This window comes from Podarcis muralis, chromosome 2, assembly GCF_964188315.1.
Source record: "Podarcis muralis chromosome 2, rPodMur119.hap1.1, whole genome shotgun sequence".
Lineage (NCBI taxonomy): Eukaryota > Metazoa > Chordata > Lepidosauria > Squamata > Lacertidae > Podarcis > Podarcis muralis.
Window position 1 is genome coordinate 87,653,920 of NC_135656.1, and position 19,764 is coordinate 87,673,683.

Here is a 19,764-nt window from a genome sequence, read left to right on the forward strand (position 1 = left end):
TGCCATGCAACATGAGGACTCCTAATGCTGACACAAAATCAGGAGTGGCCAACATGGTGCAGGCACTCAGCCAGCAGCAGCATCACTGCTCTTTACCTAGACAGGCGTGAAAGGTCACTGGCAAGGTCAAGACTTCTTGGATGTATCAGTGCACCTGTGCAGCCCCAACCTGACCACCACTCTGCCCCACCCTTTAGGGTTGCTGCCATCAAGGGGCGCTGTGACCCCTTCCTGCCATGTCAGCCACTCCTGCACAAAATTCAGTGGCTAAATTGCTGACTGGGAGCCAGACAAATGCAGCATACATCATGCCAATCTTAAAGCCCTGATCTGTTTCTGGTCACAGTTGAAAATATTGATGTAACCTTTAAGGTTATATGGTGAAGACTTTTTGCTTACAAGAAACCCACAGCTTATTAACTATAAATGCCTCAAATGTGGGACCAGGGTACTTTAAGGACCTGTTTCTCCCACATGAATCTGCCTCAATGTTACGCTCATCCTCAGAGGCCCCTTTTCAAGTCTTCCACCCTGGCAAGGAGATTGGGCTTATAGCTGTGGTGCTCTGATCCACTTGGTACTGAGTCTGATGTGTTTCATTTGCCCATGACTTAGATTATGAGTTAAGCTGGCCCTACACTGGCATATATTTAACTGTTCTGTGTTTTCTACTTTTAAACCTTGTTTTATTGTGTTTTGAATGCTGTTAGTTGGTCTGCCTTCAGGCTGAAAAGCTGGATAAGAAATATTCTAAATAAAATAAATGTTATGAGTAACCATTTTAGAACCATACTAGTACATCACTGATGGGTTTAAGCACAAAATACAGCCCAGTCTAACTAACAGAATAGCATGAGACTTGTGTGTCTATGTGTGAAACCTGAAAATGCATGCAAATACTTGAGGATTTTCTTCTGATTGGAATACAATGCATATTAAAAATGTGAAAAAACTGAAAAGCAAACCACAGCAACATCTGAACAAAGTATCCTGCATATTATAAAAATAGTTCTAAAATCCATCTTCCTGTCACATTAGTTGTATATTCTTAATTTCTGGCTTTTTTTAGGTCGTCACTATGGTGCTATCAGTTGTGAAGGATGCAAAGGCTTCTTTAAAAGGAGTGTGAGGAAAAATCTGACCTATAGTTGCCGTAGCAACCAGGACTGTATCATCAATAAACACCATCGGAATCGCTGCCAGTTTTGTCGGCTAAAAAAATGCCTTGAGATGGGAATGAAAATGGAATGTGAGTCTAAAATACACAGAGTGGTTCTTTGTCTATCAAGTGATAGATATGCATAGACAAACAGCCTGTTCTGTCAAGTATAGTTTAGAGGCTTGTGGGTAAAATCAATTTCTATTGTTCTTTTTTTAAATTTTATTATCCAAAATCAAAATTTATTTAATGTTTTATATTCTAAGCCATAGTTTTTGGATCATTTGCATTGTGAATGTTAGAAATAAGCATTAAATGACTTAAAATGTTTTTTGTTACTTCAACCATGTAGCAGCAGTGGTTGAGGTTTGATAAAATTCCAATCACATTACAAAAATAGCTAAGATGCTATTCATAGTGAAAGGTGTATCTAAAGGTCAGATACCTTGAAAAATTGCAGTATGATAAGAAATAAGAAAACACAGGGCATGAGATCCAGTAGCCTGACAGTACAACTAGGCAGAACATTGGAACACTACTATGTAAGATGGCATGGCTTGACAGTGATGAGTAATGTCTAGGATGGACATGAAAGTTATACGATGGTAGAAGCAATGAGGTCACTCTTTACTGAATAGAAGCTGCTTTGTAGGTATCTATTATGCTTAATAATGCTGCCATGTCTGCAGGTATCCAGTCCTGGTTTAGGTATGATTCATAGTGCCAGAGTGCACGGAAACACCGTTTACCTTCCCACCACAGTGGTACCTATTTATCTGCTTGCACTGGCGTGCTTTCGAACTGCTAGGTTGGCAGAACTGCTAGCTGGGGCAGAACAACGGGAGTACACCCCGTTGCACAGATTTGAACCGCCAACCTACCAATCAGCAAGCTCAAGAGGCTCAGTGGTTTAGACCACAGTGCCACCAGTAATCAGCCATCTCCACATTTCTGAGATTGAACTATTGGATAGAACTATTGGGTAGAACTGGAACTGGTGCAAAGCATTCACTTTCACTGAACCAAATTGAGCTAAGACTACACAAGCTAAAGTCTTGCTTTAAGAATTTACATGTTTTACAAGTCTTTGAATGAATGATTTACTTTTAAAGCTCTGTATCTTTATGTGATTTAGCTGTACAGAGCGAAAGGAAGCCATTTGATGTGCAACGTGAGAAGCCAACGAACTGTGCTGCTTCAACAGAAAAAATCTATATCAGAAAGGACTTGAGAAGTCCTCTAATAGCAACCCCAACTTTTGTAGCAGATAAAGATGGGGCTAGGTATGTGACAAATGAATCTTACTGAGGTGTATGTAATTCTGAGCTCTTTCAAAGTCACAGAAATAGAAGATAGCATTTAAAATGTGACTCAATTGGTTTCTAATTAGTCCCTAGTTTTGAGATGGTTCTTTCTTGTGAGTTCAAATGCTATTATAATGTATCAGTATGGAACTTCCCATACGTACTTACTTGGATGCTACCTGTCTTAAGTCATGGTGTTAATAAGAAAATATAGCTTCTTATTCTTATAAAGGACACAATACAGCTTAATGTATGACAGAACCTTGCCTCACAGGATTTGTACTGTTCAGGCTGAAATGAGGCTCTGATATTGTAAACTCCCTGAGACAAAGACTTGTCATGTGCTCATCTCTGTTGTATCATGCAAAATGAAAGGGCCTCTTTCTTTCACAGAAGGCGTTGTGATCCAGCAAAGGCTCTTGCTGGAGCAAGTGGGGAAGTGATTTTTACTGAATTTCCTCTTCCTTCTGCAGTCTCCCTCCCAAGTAGCCACTCACCCTGTTCCAGAAAGATCCCCTAAACTTCTAGTCCACATTCGGGGGGGGGGGGGGGGCGGCATACAAGGTAGAGGATAAATTGCTAAAAATCATTCTACTCCTTCCTAGCAATGTGGCCATTGCATGAGTGGAGTTCTGCTTACAGGATATCTGGGTCCAAGTCCTAAAGTGTTTACCTGTCTCTAGGAGATTAGCCAATATTCACATTTTAAATCAGAGGTGACTAACCTGTGGTCCTCAAGATGTTGTTGTATGGCAACTCCAGTCATCCCTGGCTGGGGCTGACAGGAATTGGCTTCTAACAATATCTGGAGTGCCATGGATTAACTATCCTGCTTTTAAACTTGAAGATACTTTGATAGAGAAATCTATCAAAACTGAAAGGCATGGCACTACTTTGGATTATCTGAAAGGGAAATGGTGTGGTTCTTTAATAATAGATTATTACTCATGCTCCCCTTTTTTGAACAGATCAGCTGGCCTTCTTGATTCAGGGATGCTTGTGAATATTCAGCAGCCGCTAATAAGAGAAGATGGTACAGTTCTCCTGGCTACAGATTCCAAGGTATCTTCCATAGCTTTCACTGTACAGTCCATATTTTGTTGCTTCAATAAGGTGCTTTCTGTGCAGATATATATGAATACATCATTCCTCACAAGGAGCACAGCTCAGTAAAACTATTGAAGGATGAGTGTGTGAAGTAGAGCATATCCCAGCAATGAAGAAAAAAGACTTGGCTCAATCAACTGGACAATATATATTTTGTTTATTTTTTTCTTTTTTCTTTTTCAATGTAGTTTTAAATTGATTTTCTCTCCATTGCCATGTTGGGAAAGTGGCATATTGGTTTTAATAAATAAGTTTACTTAACACGTATTCTTTACATATATATATATATTTCTTTTGTAGGCTGAGACAAGCCAAGGTGCCTTGGGGACACTAGCAAATGTTGTAACTTCACTTGCCAGTCTCAACGAGTCGCTTAATAATGGAGACACTTCTGAAATTCCACAAGAAGACCAATCTGCAAGTGAGATCACTCGGTAGGTACTTCATATTAAAAACTTACTTATCTCCCAGTCCATTATATGTAGTTAGTTAACTGAATAAACTAGAGCAGCAGCATGCCAGGCTATGAATAATAGGCAATGCCTTATATTAAAGCATCACTGTCAAGTTCTATATTTAGATTCTGTCTTCAACCTGCATAACTTTAATTACTCTGTTTAGCATTTCAGGGAATGGGTTATAAATAGCAAGATAACAGAATGCTGCTGTGAAGATACTATGACAGTGAAGGGATTTTCTATTAAACTATTTCTAATTTGATGTTTTCTAGTGATGGGATTCTACTACAGAGACTTTCTTTAAGTTTGTAATGGATACAAGTGTGACCTAGAACAAAAACTTTCAGTGTGGAATGCTTCTATTCAGAGTTCCAGCCATTTTGTTTCATTTCATTCACTGACAATGTTCAGCCTTTGAAAGAGGGGGTGGGGAATTCAGCCCTTGGAGTTCTTATACCTCCCTTTTGTGTGTAGAAGTTGCCATTTTGGTAACGAAAGGATAAGTACTCAGTGGCCTGGTTCGCATGTCATAGTAAGCCGAACTATGGGTTACCAGGACCACACCAAAAATAAAACTGACATCATAAAGCCATTATACAAATCTGTGGTGTTACCTCACGTGGAATACTGTGTACTGTTCTAGTTGACTCACCTCAAAAAGGTATTGTGAAATTGGAAAAGGTTCAGAAAAGGGCACACTTGAACCTTGTGGGGATCCTATGAAGTTGAACATTGGAAGATTCAAAACAGTTAAAAGAAGTACTTCTTCGCGCAGCACATAGTTCAACTCTGGAACTTGCTCCCCAGGAGGCGGTGATGACCACCAACCTATGTGGCTGTAAAAACGAATTAGACAGAGGAGGAGAGGAATTAGCAATGGCCACTATCCATGATGGCTATATTTGGCCTCCACAATTGGAGGCAGTAGTGCTTCTGAAAACCGGATGCTGGAAGCAACAGGAAGAGATAATGCTCTTGTGCTTGAATCCTTCTTTCCCACAGGCATTTGCCCACTAGATGGGTCGTTGGCTTGATCCAGCCGGCTCTTCTTATATTCTTACGTGGGCTCCTGAAGAGGAACTTGCAGCTGCTTTACTCCTTCCTGGACTTTTTTACTGCTTCACTGAGCTAAGCCAACCTGTGGCTTGCTGTGTTGCCTGAATAAATCTTGACTATAGTCAAGACGCGGGTGGCGCTGTGGGTAAAACCTCAGTGCCTAGGACTTGCCGATTGTATGGTTGGCGGTTCGAATCCCCGCGGCAGGGTGAGCTCCCGTCGTTCGGTCCCAGCTCCTGCCCACCTAGCAGTTTGAAAGCACTCTTAAGTGCAAGTAGATAAATAGGTACCGCTTTATATCGGGAAGGTAAACGGCGTTTCCATGTGCCGCGCTGGTGCTGGCTTGCCAGCTGCAGCTTCGTCACGCTGGCCATGTGACCCGGAAGTGTCTTCAGACGGCGCCGGCTCACTGCCTCTAGAGCGAGATGAGCACGCAACCCTAGAGTCAGACACGACTGGCCCGTACGGGCAGGGGTACCTTTACTTTTACCTTTATAGTTCTTCAGTAGTGAAGAAACAGCTTGACCATGAGCGTACATTCAGACAACACACTAAGCCAACCTTTGGTTCAGCTCAGCACCGCAAAAGAGTAAAAAAAAGACCAGGAAGGAGGAATGCAGCTGCAAGTTTCTCTTTGGGAACCCACACATTTGCACAGCCCTGGTAACTATAGTTTGGCTCTCCATGCATGACATGTTAAGCAGGCCAGATAATTAATTCACTATTGATACATATGATATGTATCTGTTTACAGAAGTATAAGTGACATTATGTTTTAATAGACTTACTCTTATTTGCAGTGCATTTGATACTTTGGCTAAAGCACTTAACACCACAGATGGATCAACGGCTCAGAATCTGGCAGATGGGATGGATCCCACAGGTGGTGGGAACATTCATGTAATCAGTAGGGATCAGTCTACGCCAATCATTGAAGTTGAAGGACCCCTCCTTACAGATACTCATGTGACATTTAAGGTGTGTGTGTGTTCCCTTAATTTATTTGGGCAAATATGCCAAGAAGCTCTAAAAAAAAAAACCACAACAACTTTTAACAAGCAAAAATAAGTCAGTGAACATCATCTTCACTTCCCATGCTGTCTGTTTTCCTTGAGAGTTAACTATTTCATTGGAATCTCTTCAGCTGATGCCCATATTACAATTTATAAAGGAGGGAGCAATGGGTTACCCCTTAAACCCCAATGGTAAATTAAATACATGTGACCACACATGCTTTCTGGCAGCTACTGAAGTCTTTTGACTGAAAAAGTTCTCCAGCTTCATAAAATTTGAGAGCAGGACACATTACTTGACTATAAAATGGAAGAGTTTTATGACTATGTACCAAATGCCAGACATCTGTAAAGTACAAAAATGAATTCACCGTATATGTGTAAATTTCAGACCTTTCAAATTGCTAATAGTTTTATGCATTGTACCTGAGTTACTCTATGTTCACAGTCTTGAAGTGTTATCCCTAACTGTATTGCAGACCCTAATTTAAATTCAAACCAATTCTTTCTGAATAGAAAGTGTGGCTTCATTTGAGCTGTCATTTTAATGGGGCAGACTTTATATTAAGAAAGCTGGATTAAACTGTTACAGAGTTTGAACGTTTAAAAAATTAACACTATAAAGTATAAAGGCATATGGTATATTTATGGTTCCATAATGAAAGGCTCTGAGCATGTTCTGTATCCAAAACGCATCTATTAATGATTTTTAAAAGAATTGATGAAAATGGGCTTTTATACATGTACATTTCTGTTCTCTTACAGTTAACCATGCCAAGCCCAATGCCAGAGTATCTGAATGTGCATTACATTTGTGAGTCAGCATCCCGCTTACTTTTTCTTTCCATGCACTGGGCTAGATCCATTCCTGCTTTTCAAGCACTAGGGTGAGCAGATGATTTCTTTTTAATTTTTTACATAAGGAATTGGAGGGATCTTCTCAATCTAAACTAGCTGTGAAGAATGAAATTATCACACATCAAATGACACCTCACTCTTCCACCTGTCAGACTCCTGACTCTTCCATGTCCCCACTTAGTTCTCACTAGACTCAACTCAATCTTTTCCATCTCCTTATATATCCCAGTCTCTATTTCCCCTTCATACCCTTTCCAACATCCCATATTCCTTTCACCCTTATTTTGTTATTGGTGCACGTGCTTCTGGGTTATGAAGCTGGCTTGCTGAAACTAATTATTTGTTAAACTACAACCCCAAATTCAGATGTAACAATATACAGAGCTGAAGGAAAAGCTAAATAAAGGTTTCCAGTGTCCTCCTGGAAAAAAGAGAGGAGGGGAAAGTGCAATCCCTATGAGGCTAGGTTCATGAACACTGTGCTAATCCAAGGTTGCCAATATTTTTATACCCATGGGTACATTTCTGAGCAAGTTCTAGGGGTGCCACCCCTCCTAATCACACACAGATGAGAAAGAAAGTACCTACATGCACACTTTAGAATTGACCTGAACCTTGGAAAGCTCATAGAGATGAAAGAGGAAGTGGAAATATGCAAGTTCCTCATTCAGCCCTCTTCAAGGAAGAAGAGGTAACAACCCTCACCATCTCATGACCAAGGGGACAGTGAATGGGAGGTGGGAGCTCAGAAGCTTCTCGGGCACCAAGGAAGACCTCCTGGGCACCACATTAGCGGCCTCTTGTGTAAACCATGGTTTAGTGTGAAATCCTAATGCGGCTATCAATTTCAGTTAAACCATCAGAAAATCTTACACAGATCCTATTGTGTATTTTGCTAGACTATTTTATGTCTATTGTGGGAGGGAGCTTAAGCAGTTCAGAGTAACCAGCACATTATCTTTAAATAAGGGTTCTACAGTTTTCTTTCTGTAATCAAGATTCTACTGACTTTTTATCGTGTTTTGAAGATTTCTGTAGAACTTGGGAACATTTTGGCACAGGCTATGAAGTAGTGTATTGCATAACTGCTGATATTCTGTTTGTCAGATATTTTGCCTGTGACTTCTTTTCTCCCTCTCTTGATTCTGTGGTTTTTTTCTTAACTGTAAGTTCGTATGTAACATTACATTTTCTGTGTTGCTATTCAGCATGGAGACTACCAAGATGGGGGTAGGATCTCAAAAAATGTTTGGAATGAGGGGAGCAAGCAAGGGACTTTGTAAGCAGCGGCCATATTGTCCATTTTTCAGGACAATTTTTCTTCCAGCTGTAACTGTTTTTTGAATGGGAACATTTGCCCTCCTACAAGCTAACACAAATCGCACCATTCTTTTCGGCATAGCAACACGAGCCAGTCAAACATTGCATGTAATACTGTTGCATAAAATAAACTTACCTACAATAAAATCCTAATGGAGCCAGTGTGAGAGCCAGTGTGGTGTAGTGGTTAAGAGTGATAGACCCGTAATCTGGGGAACCGGGTTCGCGTCTCCGCTCCTCCACATGCAGCTGCCAGGTGACCTTGGGCCAGTCACACTTCTCTGAAGTCTCTCAGCCCCACTCACCTCACAGAGTGTTTGTTGTGGGGGAGGAAGGGAAAGGAGAATGTTAGCTGCTTTGAGACTCCTTCGGGTAGTGATAAAGCGGGATATCAAATCCAAACTCTTCTTCTTCTAATGTTCAGTAGTTACAAAAAATAATTATAATCTATGCAGAAAAATGATACTGATAAATCTTACTATATTTATTTGCCTTTGCACCTTTAGGCAGGACTGTAATACAAGCCTCGTGCGTGCATGCTGGAATGAACTGTTTACTTTAGGCCTTGCACAATGTGCACAGGTGATGAGCTTGTCAACTATTCTGGCAGCCATTGTCAACCATCTACAGAACAGCATACAGGAAGGTATGTGTGGCTATTTTTTAAAGCTGTGATTCTAAGCACAGTTAACAAGTTGTAATCATGTCATTGGGACTTGCCTTCCAAGTATATGTGTATAGAATCTAGGGGCTAAAAGCATCTGTTGGGTGGGAATAAAACTTTTACTAAGTTGTTTCTAGAAAAAATGTTTCACCAACAACAAGGCATGGATCACACATGTTGGGTCATACATTCAGCTGCTACATAGTGGTTGATGAGGAAACCTTGCGCACTCAGCAAGGCAGAGGGGAATACACCAACCACTGTAATATTTATTCTCTTGTGCACATATTTGTTTTCTGTCATAAAGGTTTCCTTGAAGAATTTACTGATTTTCATAGTAGATTTATGAAACCAAATCAAATAGTTCTTCAGAAAAACACAAGAGTCCTTTGGCTTTTTGGTGTTTATTTTTAAAATTATAGGCAGAAGTTTTAAATGGAGCTCTAAATGTGGAACAATGATTGTAGCCTATTTAATAGGCACTTGACAGTAACAATTACTGTATGAAAGCCAATGAATAGCCACTTAACTGCACTAGAAAAACTATCTGAGAAACAAGTGTCATGCATGAATTTTGGCTTAATTCTTTCCAAAGAGAATAGGTACCAGTTGGAGAGTACCTACTGGATGTAGAGATTCTGAACTGTGGAATACCTTACATGGTTTGCAAAAAAAAAGGTCAATGTTTAGTAATAAACATGAGTAAAATGTACATCTGGAATTCCATACCTTTCTGTTCTTGCCTACTTTCATTTCTGGATATAGCAGAGTCTGTCCCAAGAGTGCTGCCTTTGCCCAGCAGATAACAGAAATATCAGTTGTTGTACAAAAGCCATCTGCTAGAACCGTAATACTATATTACTAAGTTGCAGGATCATGTATCTACAGGAGAACTTTTTAGTATGATGGGTTTGGTTTTGGCTGTCTTGTTGTGCTTGTTATGGGTCTAGAAAAATAAAGTTAGCAGTTACCAGCATTTACTGATTTAATTTGTTAAATCCTTTCAAACTTAATTATAATAGGCAGGTTCCGCCCCCAAGCAAAGCCCTCAAAAACAACAGAACTGATGTAGTTCCTCTGGGCAAGGAAAGAGGCAGGATATTCAGAGGCCATGGAGAGGTAGGTGCCCTACGTTTGATTAAGTGTAGGGCTGTAAGATTTTCCAGCATCCCAGATTTGTGGAAAGAACAGGCACAGTGAAATTACTGGCCTCGTGGAAAGCAAAGGATCACAGTAGATAAGAGAGCTTGCTGCAACTGTATGGTTGTAGTGCACTGCCTTTTGAGTTAAACCAATTTTTGAAGGCCATGGATAGATAGAGTAATTAAAGCAATGTTTCTTGCCCCAAGATTTGGGGTGTAGGTTAGATTAAACAGCAAGATCATTGCTATTCTTTGATCAAGAGAAAAGGACAACTTGCAGCCTGCTATTTGTGCAATGTTTAACAAATGTAGATTAAAGGTTTTCAATATGGTGGCAGAAGAGTCATAAATATCTACAGTTATTACCAACATAGGCCAAGGAAAATATTTAGGTAATAGTGAACTTTGCTTATTTTATATATAGGTCATGCAGCATGCAGTTCTTAACAGAGGAAAATGGGGAACTAGTTCTTGAAAGGCAACTTTCTGTTCAGAATCTTTTTCTACAAATGGCAACTGCTGTTTTGCATTGACTTGCATAAATGCAAATGTTGCGATATAAAGACCAAAAAAATGCCTCATACTGAGAAGGAATCATTCCACAAACCTTTACAATTTAAAGTCCCCAACATTATACCTATCATCTAAAGAAAAATGTCAAGTGCTCTTAAATTCTGATAAATTACAACAAAGATTGGATTTTCCTCAATCATTTTAAGAAAAAATTGAAAATAGCATGAAGGAGTCAACAGTCTTGAAATGTTATCACACCCATTCCATCTTTCCCCCTTACACGCTTCAGCCTGGCACCAATTCTATAGTTTCCCAACTAGAACCACCTCCTTACCTCATACACTGCTTCATTAATTTTCAGATTGTCTACACTGTTAACAAAATAGCAAGGGGTAAGTTTCTGGCATATGGAGGAGAGTTATAGAAACATTCAGTTAAATCTATGAAGCATTCAAAAGATGAGGGTAAGCTGCTGATTCCAGTCTGCTAGATAAAGCATATATTTCTAAATAAGCATTTATAGAGGGAAACTGTCAGTCATTATTACATTAAGCTTTGTCTTTCAAATAACTAGTCACTTAGGTCTCCAGTGAACATTTGGTCGTATTCCAAAGCCTCTGTAATTCACTACATATGGAAGCTTCTGGTTTACAAATTAAAACTCACTGAGTAAACAGACATGTGGAAAAAAGAATGAAATTTAGCAGTTTGATACATTTTTCCATGAAAGACTGCATACGTTTGAACAGTTTAAAACTGGTTGTCATCTGAAAAAGTCTAGATAGTTGGTTGACTTACAGTTTTGCTCTCTGTTAAGAGAATGTGTAATGTCTACTTGTAGATAAACTTTCCGGAGACCGAATAAAACAAGTGATGGAACACATCTGGAAGCTCCAGGAGTTCTGTAATAGCATGGCTAAGCTTGATATTGATGGATATGAATATGCTTACCTTAAAGCTATAGTCCTCTTTAGTCCTGGTAAGGCATTTGGTAATTATTCCCTTCTCTTAAATTCTGTTTTGGTGCTCAATTTACAAGAGGGTAATACTCTGACACCAGTTAAATCCAATGCTGAAGAAAATGCTACGAATGAAGGTACTTCATAATATAGTTCAATTAACTGACATATTTTTGTTTATTTTTCCTTTTGTTTTTATTGGAATTTACTTATGTTTAATATCAAAGTATTAGCCAGACACTTTCTTAAAAGCTATATCATCAATCCACCCTTTTGCTGCTATTTCATCTGTCCATATCTGGAATAACCCCAGCAGCATGAAATACTCAGTAATACACTTGAGGATAACCCTAAAGCAGACAGTGTAAGGCTGGTGGATTGCAACCAGTCTGCTACAGTTTTTCTACAGCCTGCACACCACTTGTGCTAACTTAGGCTTTCCAGGAGGAAACATTAATAGCGTGGGATGCAGTCTGCAGAGACATTACCTGTCCTTGTGTCAGAAGAAATACTTGATGACAAAACTGGCCCTCCGCTGTTGATTTTGAGTAAAGAGCTGAATTGTGCAGGACATCTAAAGTTTGGGAGAAGGCTTTGTTTGCAAAGCTGACAATGTTTTGTATTGGATGTGGAATATTAACAGAAATATGTCTGGTATCTTTTAATTTTAAAAATTATAAAGGAAAATGCTATTACCTATTACACCCAACTTACAGTAAGTTGTACTGCTTAAGAAGCAAATTAACAGTGCAGTCATCTCCTAATATTTAACTCTGTAATTTGTCTCCCAGTTTCATGTACAGTAATCATTTCTTATCTTGAAGAGACTTTAGTGTGAATAATATTAAATATTTTTGTGTTTTTAGTCTACTGTATATTTTCATTCGGGACGCGGGTGGCACTGTGGGTTAAACCACAGAACCTAGGACTTGCCAATCAGAAGGTTGGCGGTTTGAATCCCCGCGACAGGGTGCGCTCCGGTTGCTTGATCCCTGCTCCTGCCAACCTAGCAGTTCGAAAGCACGTCAAAGTGCAAGTAGATAAATAGGTACCGCTCTGGTGGGAAGGTAAACGGTGTTTCCTTGCACTGCTCTGGTTCGCCAGAAGCGGCTTAGTCATGCTGGCCACATGTACGCCGGTTCCCTCGGCCAATAAAGCGAGATGAGCGCCGCAACCCTAGAGTCGGTCACGACTGGACCTAATGGTCAGGGGTCCCTTTACCTTTTTATATTTTCATTGTTTTTACTTTTGTACATTACCTGATAATGTTTATATGACAGGCAGTATATAAATATTTTGAAATAACTTTAAAAGAATGTATAAATGGCACACAAACATTTGAGTGTCACAAGAGACTGAAATATTACTATTTCTAATGTCAGATTTGTATCCATTTATTTTGTGTAGAGGCCAACCTTATTTTCTGTGGAAAGCAGAAAGTCATGCGATAGCATATATTGCCTCTGGAAGTATTTCAACAGAAGATTCTTTCTAAAAATAAATGTCAAGTAAATGCACAATGACGTGTTTGTGTTTTCTTTAGATCACCCTGGTCTCACAAGCTCCAGCCAAATAGAAAAATTCCAGGAGAAAGCTCAGATGGAGTTACAAGACTATGTTCAAAAAACGTATCCAGAAGATACTTACAGGTATTTTTTCTCTCTCGCACTTACCTGGAAGTAATTCCTCTTGTTTCCAAGTAGATGTGTGCTGAGTTGTATTCTTTTCCCCCTCTGTTACCCATTGGGACCTGAATTGGCTTAGGTGTCCAGTGGTGATAAAATCCACAAGTAAAGTGTAACAACATTTAGTGTTGTTAGCTAGAGGATTTGTGAGTAATAATAATATATACAAGCTGTTAAAACTCTGAAAACTTAGATTAAAAATAATGGTCTTATTGCTACATATATAAAAGCAGAATATGGTTTTAAGCTCTTGTAAATAGTTACATTTAGAACCTCATACATTTATGAGGTTATTCTCTATTTGTAAAAAACAAACAAAACAAAACAGTCAGATAGGTATGAAAACACAAAATTGGATTAAAAATTATTTGAACTCTCCCAAGCCAGTGGGGTTGCTGTGAGCTGTTTAAAAATATTTGTAAAACATGTTGGCAAACTTGAATCATTTCATAATCCATCTGCTCTTCGATAGTTATGGGATCAGTTGCCCCATGGTGCTTCATCTACATATCTCCCTTTTCAGTGTTTTTAAAAATTGCATTTAATTTACTAAGCTACCAGGGCTCCTATTTATCTCTACAGAAATGAATGGAACAGTGAAACTACTAACTGTCTATGCTAATTCTGTTTCAAGCAACTTCTCAAGATAGGATAGGGAAACAGCATTTTGCCTGTATCATAAACTCTATTTTGGGGGGTTGTAAATAAATATATCTGTACATTCCTGTGTGTGTGTGTGTGTGTGTGTGTGTGTGTGTGTGTGTGTCTGTGTCCCATCTCCTGGGGAAAAAACCCTGCTACAAAGCACAGGGTTCTAGGATGCTGGACTAGATGTTCCATTGGCCTGACTCAGCAAGCTCTTCTTCTGTTCTTTTTTCACCTAATCAAGTTGCTATAAGTGGATGCCAAACTGGTAACCTGATGTATACCTTTTCATATTCTACTGTCTTCTTATTTCAGACTAGCCCGGATTCTAGTTCGCCTGCCAGCACTTAGACTGATGAGCTCTAGCATTACTGAAGAACTCTTTTTTACTGGGCTCATTGGAAATGTTCCAATAGACAGTATCATCCCTTACATATTGAAAATGGAGACAGCAGAATATAATGGCCAAATAACAGGCTCATCTTCCTAGAAGAAATCAGTGCGTCTTCACAGATCAACCAAGTAATCATAAGTCACTGATTAACCTTGGCATTGTGTATAAATATTTTGATCATGTTCCCTTTTCTTGTTAAATTTATTCTTTTCCACATTGAAAGAACAACTTATTCCTATCAACATTGAAAAACAAGATTTTAAAACCTGCAAAAAACGCTTTTTCTAGGATTCACTTCTGCCAGAAGAAATACTTTAATGCCTTTTGATGAAAGGGTTACAGGGAATTGCTGAGCAAGATTTTTATTTGGAAATTATCTGTGAGCAAAAAAAGGTTCTATAATATCAGAATACTTATTAAAAAGTACTTAAGTAAGAATGCTGGCTTGGATCCAAAGAACTGCAGGTGGAGTTCTGCTCATTAAATGAGTCTCTCTCCTAATCCCTCTTCCTTCATGCAGCCACGCCAAGTCACTCCTAAGCAGTAACAACCCATGCAGCAGTGCAGGTGGGGCACCACTGCTCTTGATTTTCAGACACAGTATGCCACTGGCACACTCTCTATTCTCCACAGGATGGAGAGGGGTGAGGAGCTCAGGGCTGTGTAGGCACATGAGGGCATGTGTTTGGCTCTGTCATACCACACAAATCTGATTGGCAAGTCTGATTGGTTCTTGCCACCCAGCCCCAAGTTGCTCACTGGAGCAAGACTGTTTGAGCCCAACTGCATCCTGGCTGCCAATTGCACTGGCTGCCAATTAGTTTCCAGGCCCAATTAAAGTGCTGGTTTTGATCTATAAAGCCTTAAACGGCTCAGGATTTCAATACTTCAAGGACTGCCTCTCCCCTTATAAACCAACCTGGACTCCTCACTCCTCATCTCAGGCCCTTCTTCATGTGCCTTCTTCATGAGTGTTGCAGAGGGTGGCAACCCAAGAACGGGCCTTTTCTGCACTGGCTTCCCATTTGTGGACTGCTCTCCCCAGGGAGATCCATCTGGCGCCTTCATTATACATTTTTAGGCACCAGGCGAAAGTGTTCCTCTTCAATCAGGCCTCTAGCTAATCAATATTCTATGGCCTTTTAAATGTATTTGTGGGAGATGGGGTTATTGTTTTCTTCTCAACTATTTATTTTGTGTTTTTATCCTGCATTTTTATCTTGTGAACAGCCCTGAGATCTTCAGATGAAGGGTTGTATATAGATTTAATAATATAAATAAATTAACCCCCAGGTAGTCGTCAGTGATGCACTGTGTTCAGAAGCCAGGAGAGCAGTAGTGTCCTTATCTATGCCACCACATGGGCTGCTACTGCCCAAGGGTCAGGTCACGCTCCAGAGTGCCACATGGAAAGTTGCAGCTGGCAGAGAAAATTGTCAACACACTCACCCTTGAGCAAGCAGGAGTGCTTTCCACTTGATTAAGGGTTCTTTGTATCCAAGCCCATATTTTATATATTTTAATTTATATTTTAAAATTACCAGGATGTAGTCATTATCAGCACTTTCAAAGCACTTCTTGTTAAAGCTATGATTTTGTCATCCTCTTGCTTGTATGAGCAAGGTAAGTGATTAATAGCATTCAGGGTAAATGAATAATTGTGTTTTAAATGCAGTCATATGCTAGTGATTTCTGTGAAAACATGGAAGAGCTGTGGGAGACAATCATTTAAGCTACAAAATTCCAATTGTATGTGTTTATTAATAATGTGATCCTTTCCATGAGATTTCTATACTATTTGAAGTTAAACTTTACTAAATGTTTACAGCATAAGTGACACAAGATTTATGGCTTTGCTGTCAGCTGAGTAAGATGCCATAGAAGTTATTCACACTAGAAAAGAGCATTCTAACTTCTTGGCTTTGTAAAGGGTAACCATTGAGATTTTCGAGCCTGGTGCTGTTTACTTATAAATGCTGTAGCATAAGATGCCTTTTTATTGTGCTGCATCAGTCGCTAAGTGATGAGGATGCTATCAGTTTCAAAAACAGCAAATGTGTTCTTTAGTACATTATAATTTCAAACTCATTCATTCTGTCTGACACTTGAGAATACTATTTTGGCATATCACATTGTCCAGTACTGTGGTTACTTCAGAATTTGAGGCTTAGTCTTTTTCTTAAAGGTTAGAAACTCTGTTTTACGGTCCAAATCCTATATGTGTCTACTCAGGAGAAAGTTCCACTGGGTTCAGTGAAACTTACTCCCAGGATTATAGCTGCTCTGAGCAATCCCTAGCTATGGTAAGTCAGTGTAACTTAAAACAGCTTGAGTTTCCCCATCCCAAACTCCTTTCAGGAGGAATTCGACTGACACCGCCTTTTTCACTTGTCACATTATGCCAGGTTGCTAGGTCACATGACCCAGTTGAAAGGGGGTTAGAATAGGTCTCCCCTTGCTCTGTCGTGTCCCTTTGGGGGGACTTATGATAGTTGAGCCCCGGCTGAGCCAGAGTGGGGGACTTATGCTGGTTTAGCCACTCAGCCAGGAAAGCCAACTCTCTCATCCTGGAGAATCTTTGGTTTGAATTCCACTGCTTGCCATTTTCCAACCTCCACTTGCAATACAGCATGTCATATTCTGAGCAATTTTGCGCATGGCATTTGATCTACCTGGGCATAATTCTGTAGGGAAAAGTGTGCAGTCAGCTGCATGCATATCATACAGCTGCCCATTTCCACATGCTTGCATCTGTTCATTTCAATGATTTCCCCACTTTGCAGGGCTCATGGAAATATATTTCTACAGAGATCTTACCTCTATATAGGAAAAGTATCATGCATGAAGGGACTCCCTGCTCCCATAACATAACTTTGTGGATTCTTTTTAAAGTCTGGAGTACTAAGAAATATGTATTGTGTCAAAACCTGTCAAAATGCTTCCAAGGGCTGGCCATTTTCTGTTTGATCTGTGTTGCTTTATTTTTAAGATAATGTGTTGTTAATCACACAAAAACAACTTCTCAGATTGCTCTTCAGTTGAGATCATATTCCAACAAGGTTGTTTTTTGTCTTTCTAGTTAAGCTCTCGGATAGAATGTTGGAGGGATTGTCTTACAGGACCAGTCACAGTTCAGTCACCTATTTACCCCCATTCATAAGAATCTTCATTTATAACCTACATTTCAGGAAGGAATTCAGTGATTACTTAAGCTGGCATAGCCCCGGAGATCATTAAAAATGATGATTCACTTAGTAAGCTCCTGGGTGTATCCAAATCAATTACACTTCCTACTTTTAAAAATGTTTAAAAATCAGGGTGCGATACAATGTAATGCAAGTGGCCTTCACAGTGGGCTGTTTCTTCCTTTCCCCCATTCCGAACCTCCAAAACTTGTTTTTGAGAATTGGGAGGCCCTCTGGAGCAGTTTTTATGGGGGCACAGGGGGCTGGAGGGTAGAGAAGAGACTCCAGAAGCACCCTTGTGCAAGCAGATTTCTATTGCGTAAGTGGACGGACAACATTGGGTGTCACTTCCTTTAATTCACACAAGAACTGCTTCAGAGGAAGTGAAACAGTGTTGTGTTTCCTTGACTTACTGTTTAGCTCTGACTTTATTCCTAAAATAATTTATGCACTTGCAGTCAATAGTACTGTGAGCACTGAACGTCTTTCAGTAAAGAAAATACAATGTCAAAATCATGATTAAAATTAATCAACCCAACACGATGAACCTATTAAACTATTGTGGTATAAACAAATTAAGATATAATCATATATTTTATAGTATGTATAGTGTCAAGACTTGAGTGTGCACTTTTAATGAAGAAATTTGTAATTTACATGATAAAATATCCTAAAAATAATTTTAGTATAATTTTGAGACCAAAAATGATTCCTTATAAAACTCAGAGGAGCATATACTTTTAAGGTGATGTCTGCTACACTGAAATCTGCGTGTTGCAGGTTTGCACAGCTTGATCCACAAACCTTAAATTAATTTAGTTCTGCTTTATTTTGGATCCAGCTGAAGTACTGTTTTTAAATAGTGTCATTTAATGACTGCTATGAAATATTTCAATATTTATTTTTTTGTGAAAAGGCACCTGTTTCGTCATTCACTGTTTCCCATCTAGCCCAGCTTCCATATTCTTAAGAAAAAAAAGTGTATGTAATTGCTCATTGTTGATTATAGTTCAGATTGTCTAGGGTTACTTAGTAAGCATCCTTGGAAGCAAGTTCCTTTTGAGATCAGTAAGATACATGTATTTATCTATCTACAAGATTGGAAACATTAGCATTTAAAACAAATTTACTGTGTGCCCTGCCAATTGTTAAATAAGATGGCAATCTTGAGTTTAATTGATTTCAGATGGGCTTAGACATGCATGTCTATTAGTCTGCAGCCTCAGTGGATTATGGGAGAGCCTATGTGGCAAGCTAACTAACATCATGTTCTCCCCCAGAGATTCGCTTGCCATGAGTTACAGGGGTTCTGAGTTCTGCAAATAGTTTCTGTGAAAGGAGAGTCATAATTTAAAAAGTATGTGTCTGTAGGTGTTCCTATTTCTTCAAAACCAACTTGTGATGTAACATTGGAGGGAGGAATAATATGCCTTTGATGGGGGAGGAGTCAAATAAGGTCTACCCAAGCTCTTGAGCTCCCCTAAAGAAGTGCTTTGGATCCCGGCCATATTTATTTGTGTGTATGATGTTTTATGTGCTTGTATCTAACTTAGTCTGGTATATTATGTACAGTGTAATATAAAGTGTGTATGTATGTATATAGAACTATGTACAGTCATGTAATCATATATATCAGATTTCTATATGTTAACAAAAAAAAGATTTATAAATGCATTGCAAAGATTGAGCTTCCTAAATTTTATTTCTTGCTCAAAGCTCAGTCCTGGTATGATCATTTGCATCTCACGTTCCTTGGTAGAGTAGGTACCTGTTTCTAAACCCAGGATGTATTTGCACTTTTTCTTAAATACTGAAACTATTTAATAGTTCCACATCTTATTTCTAAATACACACAAGCCCTGTTGAAATGAAATGAGGTTGTGCAGTGATAGTGTTTGGTGAATTGCATCTGTGGACCATAAACATTTCTTATGTTATTGACAACATGCAAAGGGGGCTTTTAAAACTCTTCTGAAAGGTTTTGCTTTTTTAAAATATATATATATATATATACATACAGTCTTCTTTTCTAAAGCATGTAAAGCTTCATCACTGTGTTTATAATGTCTGTATGTCCCTTGAAGTTGCTAATGAGAAGGAACAAGGTTGCTGCACAACAGATGTGTGTAGTTTTGTATTGACAACCATCTTGTGTAACTGAGCATAAGGCAAACTGCAGGAGTAGCGTCATAAATGTCACTATCTGCTAGCTACGTAATACATGGCACCATATCTTTCCTGGCAAATATAATGCATTTCTTTTTAGAGACAGGCCAATAAAAGGATTTTAAAAAAAAAAAAA

At 39.1% G+C, this 19,764-nt stretch overlaps 1 protein-coding gene across 8 annotated transcripts in view; it reads left to right on the forward strand.

Moving 5' to 3' along the window:
* Nucleotides 1-19,764, forward strand: part of NR2C2 (nuclear receptor subfamily 2 group C member 2) — a 39,831-nt gene extending 20,067 nt beyond the window's left edge. For 4 of the 8 annotated variants that reach the window (XM_028719267.2, XM_028719270.2, XM_028719268.2 and 1 more), the window contains 10 exons: nt 1,070-1,249; nt 2,295-2,442; nt 3,432-3,525; nt 3,871-4,004; nt 5,885-6,062; nt 6,863-6,984; nt 8,782-8,921; nt 11,436-11,690; nt 13,097-13,202; nt 14,199-19,764. In XM_028719267.2, coding sequence (XP_028575100.2) covers nt 1,070-1,249; nt 2,295-2,442; nt 3,432-3,525; nt 3,871-4,004; nt 5,885-6,062; nt 6,863-6,984; nt 8,782-8,921; nt 11,436-11,690; nt 13,097-13,202; nt 14,199-14,373 — 1,532 coding nt within the window. In that variant the 3' untranslated portion in view covers nt 14,374-19,764. Of the gene's footprint in view, nt 1-1,069; nt 1,250-2,294; nt 2,443-3,431; nt 3,526-3,870; nt 4,005-5,884; nt 6,063-6,862; nt 6,985-8,781; nt 8,922-9,961; nt 10,059-11,435; nt 11,691-13,096; nt 13,203-14,198 lie in introns of those variants that run through there. The other 4 variants (XM_077924989.1, XM_028719271.2, XM_028719272.2 and 1 more) reach the window with 4 other exon arrangements.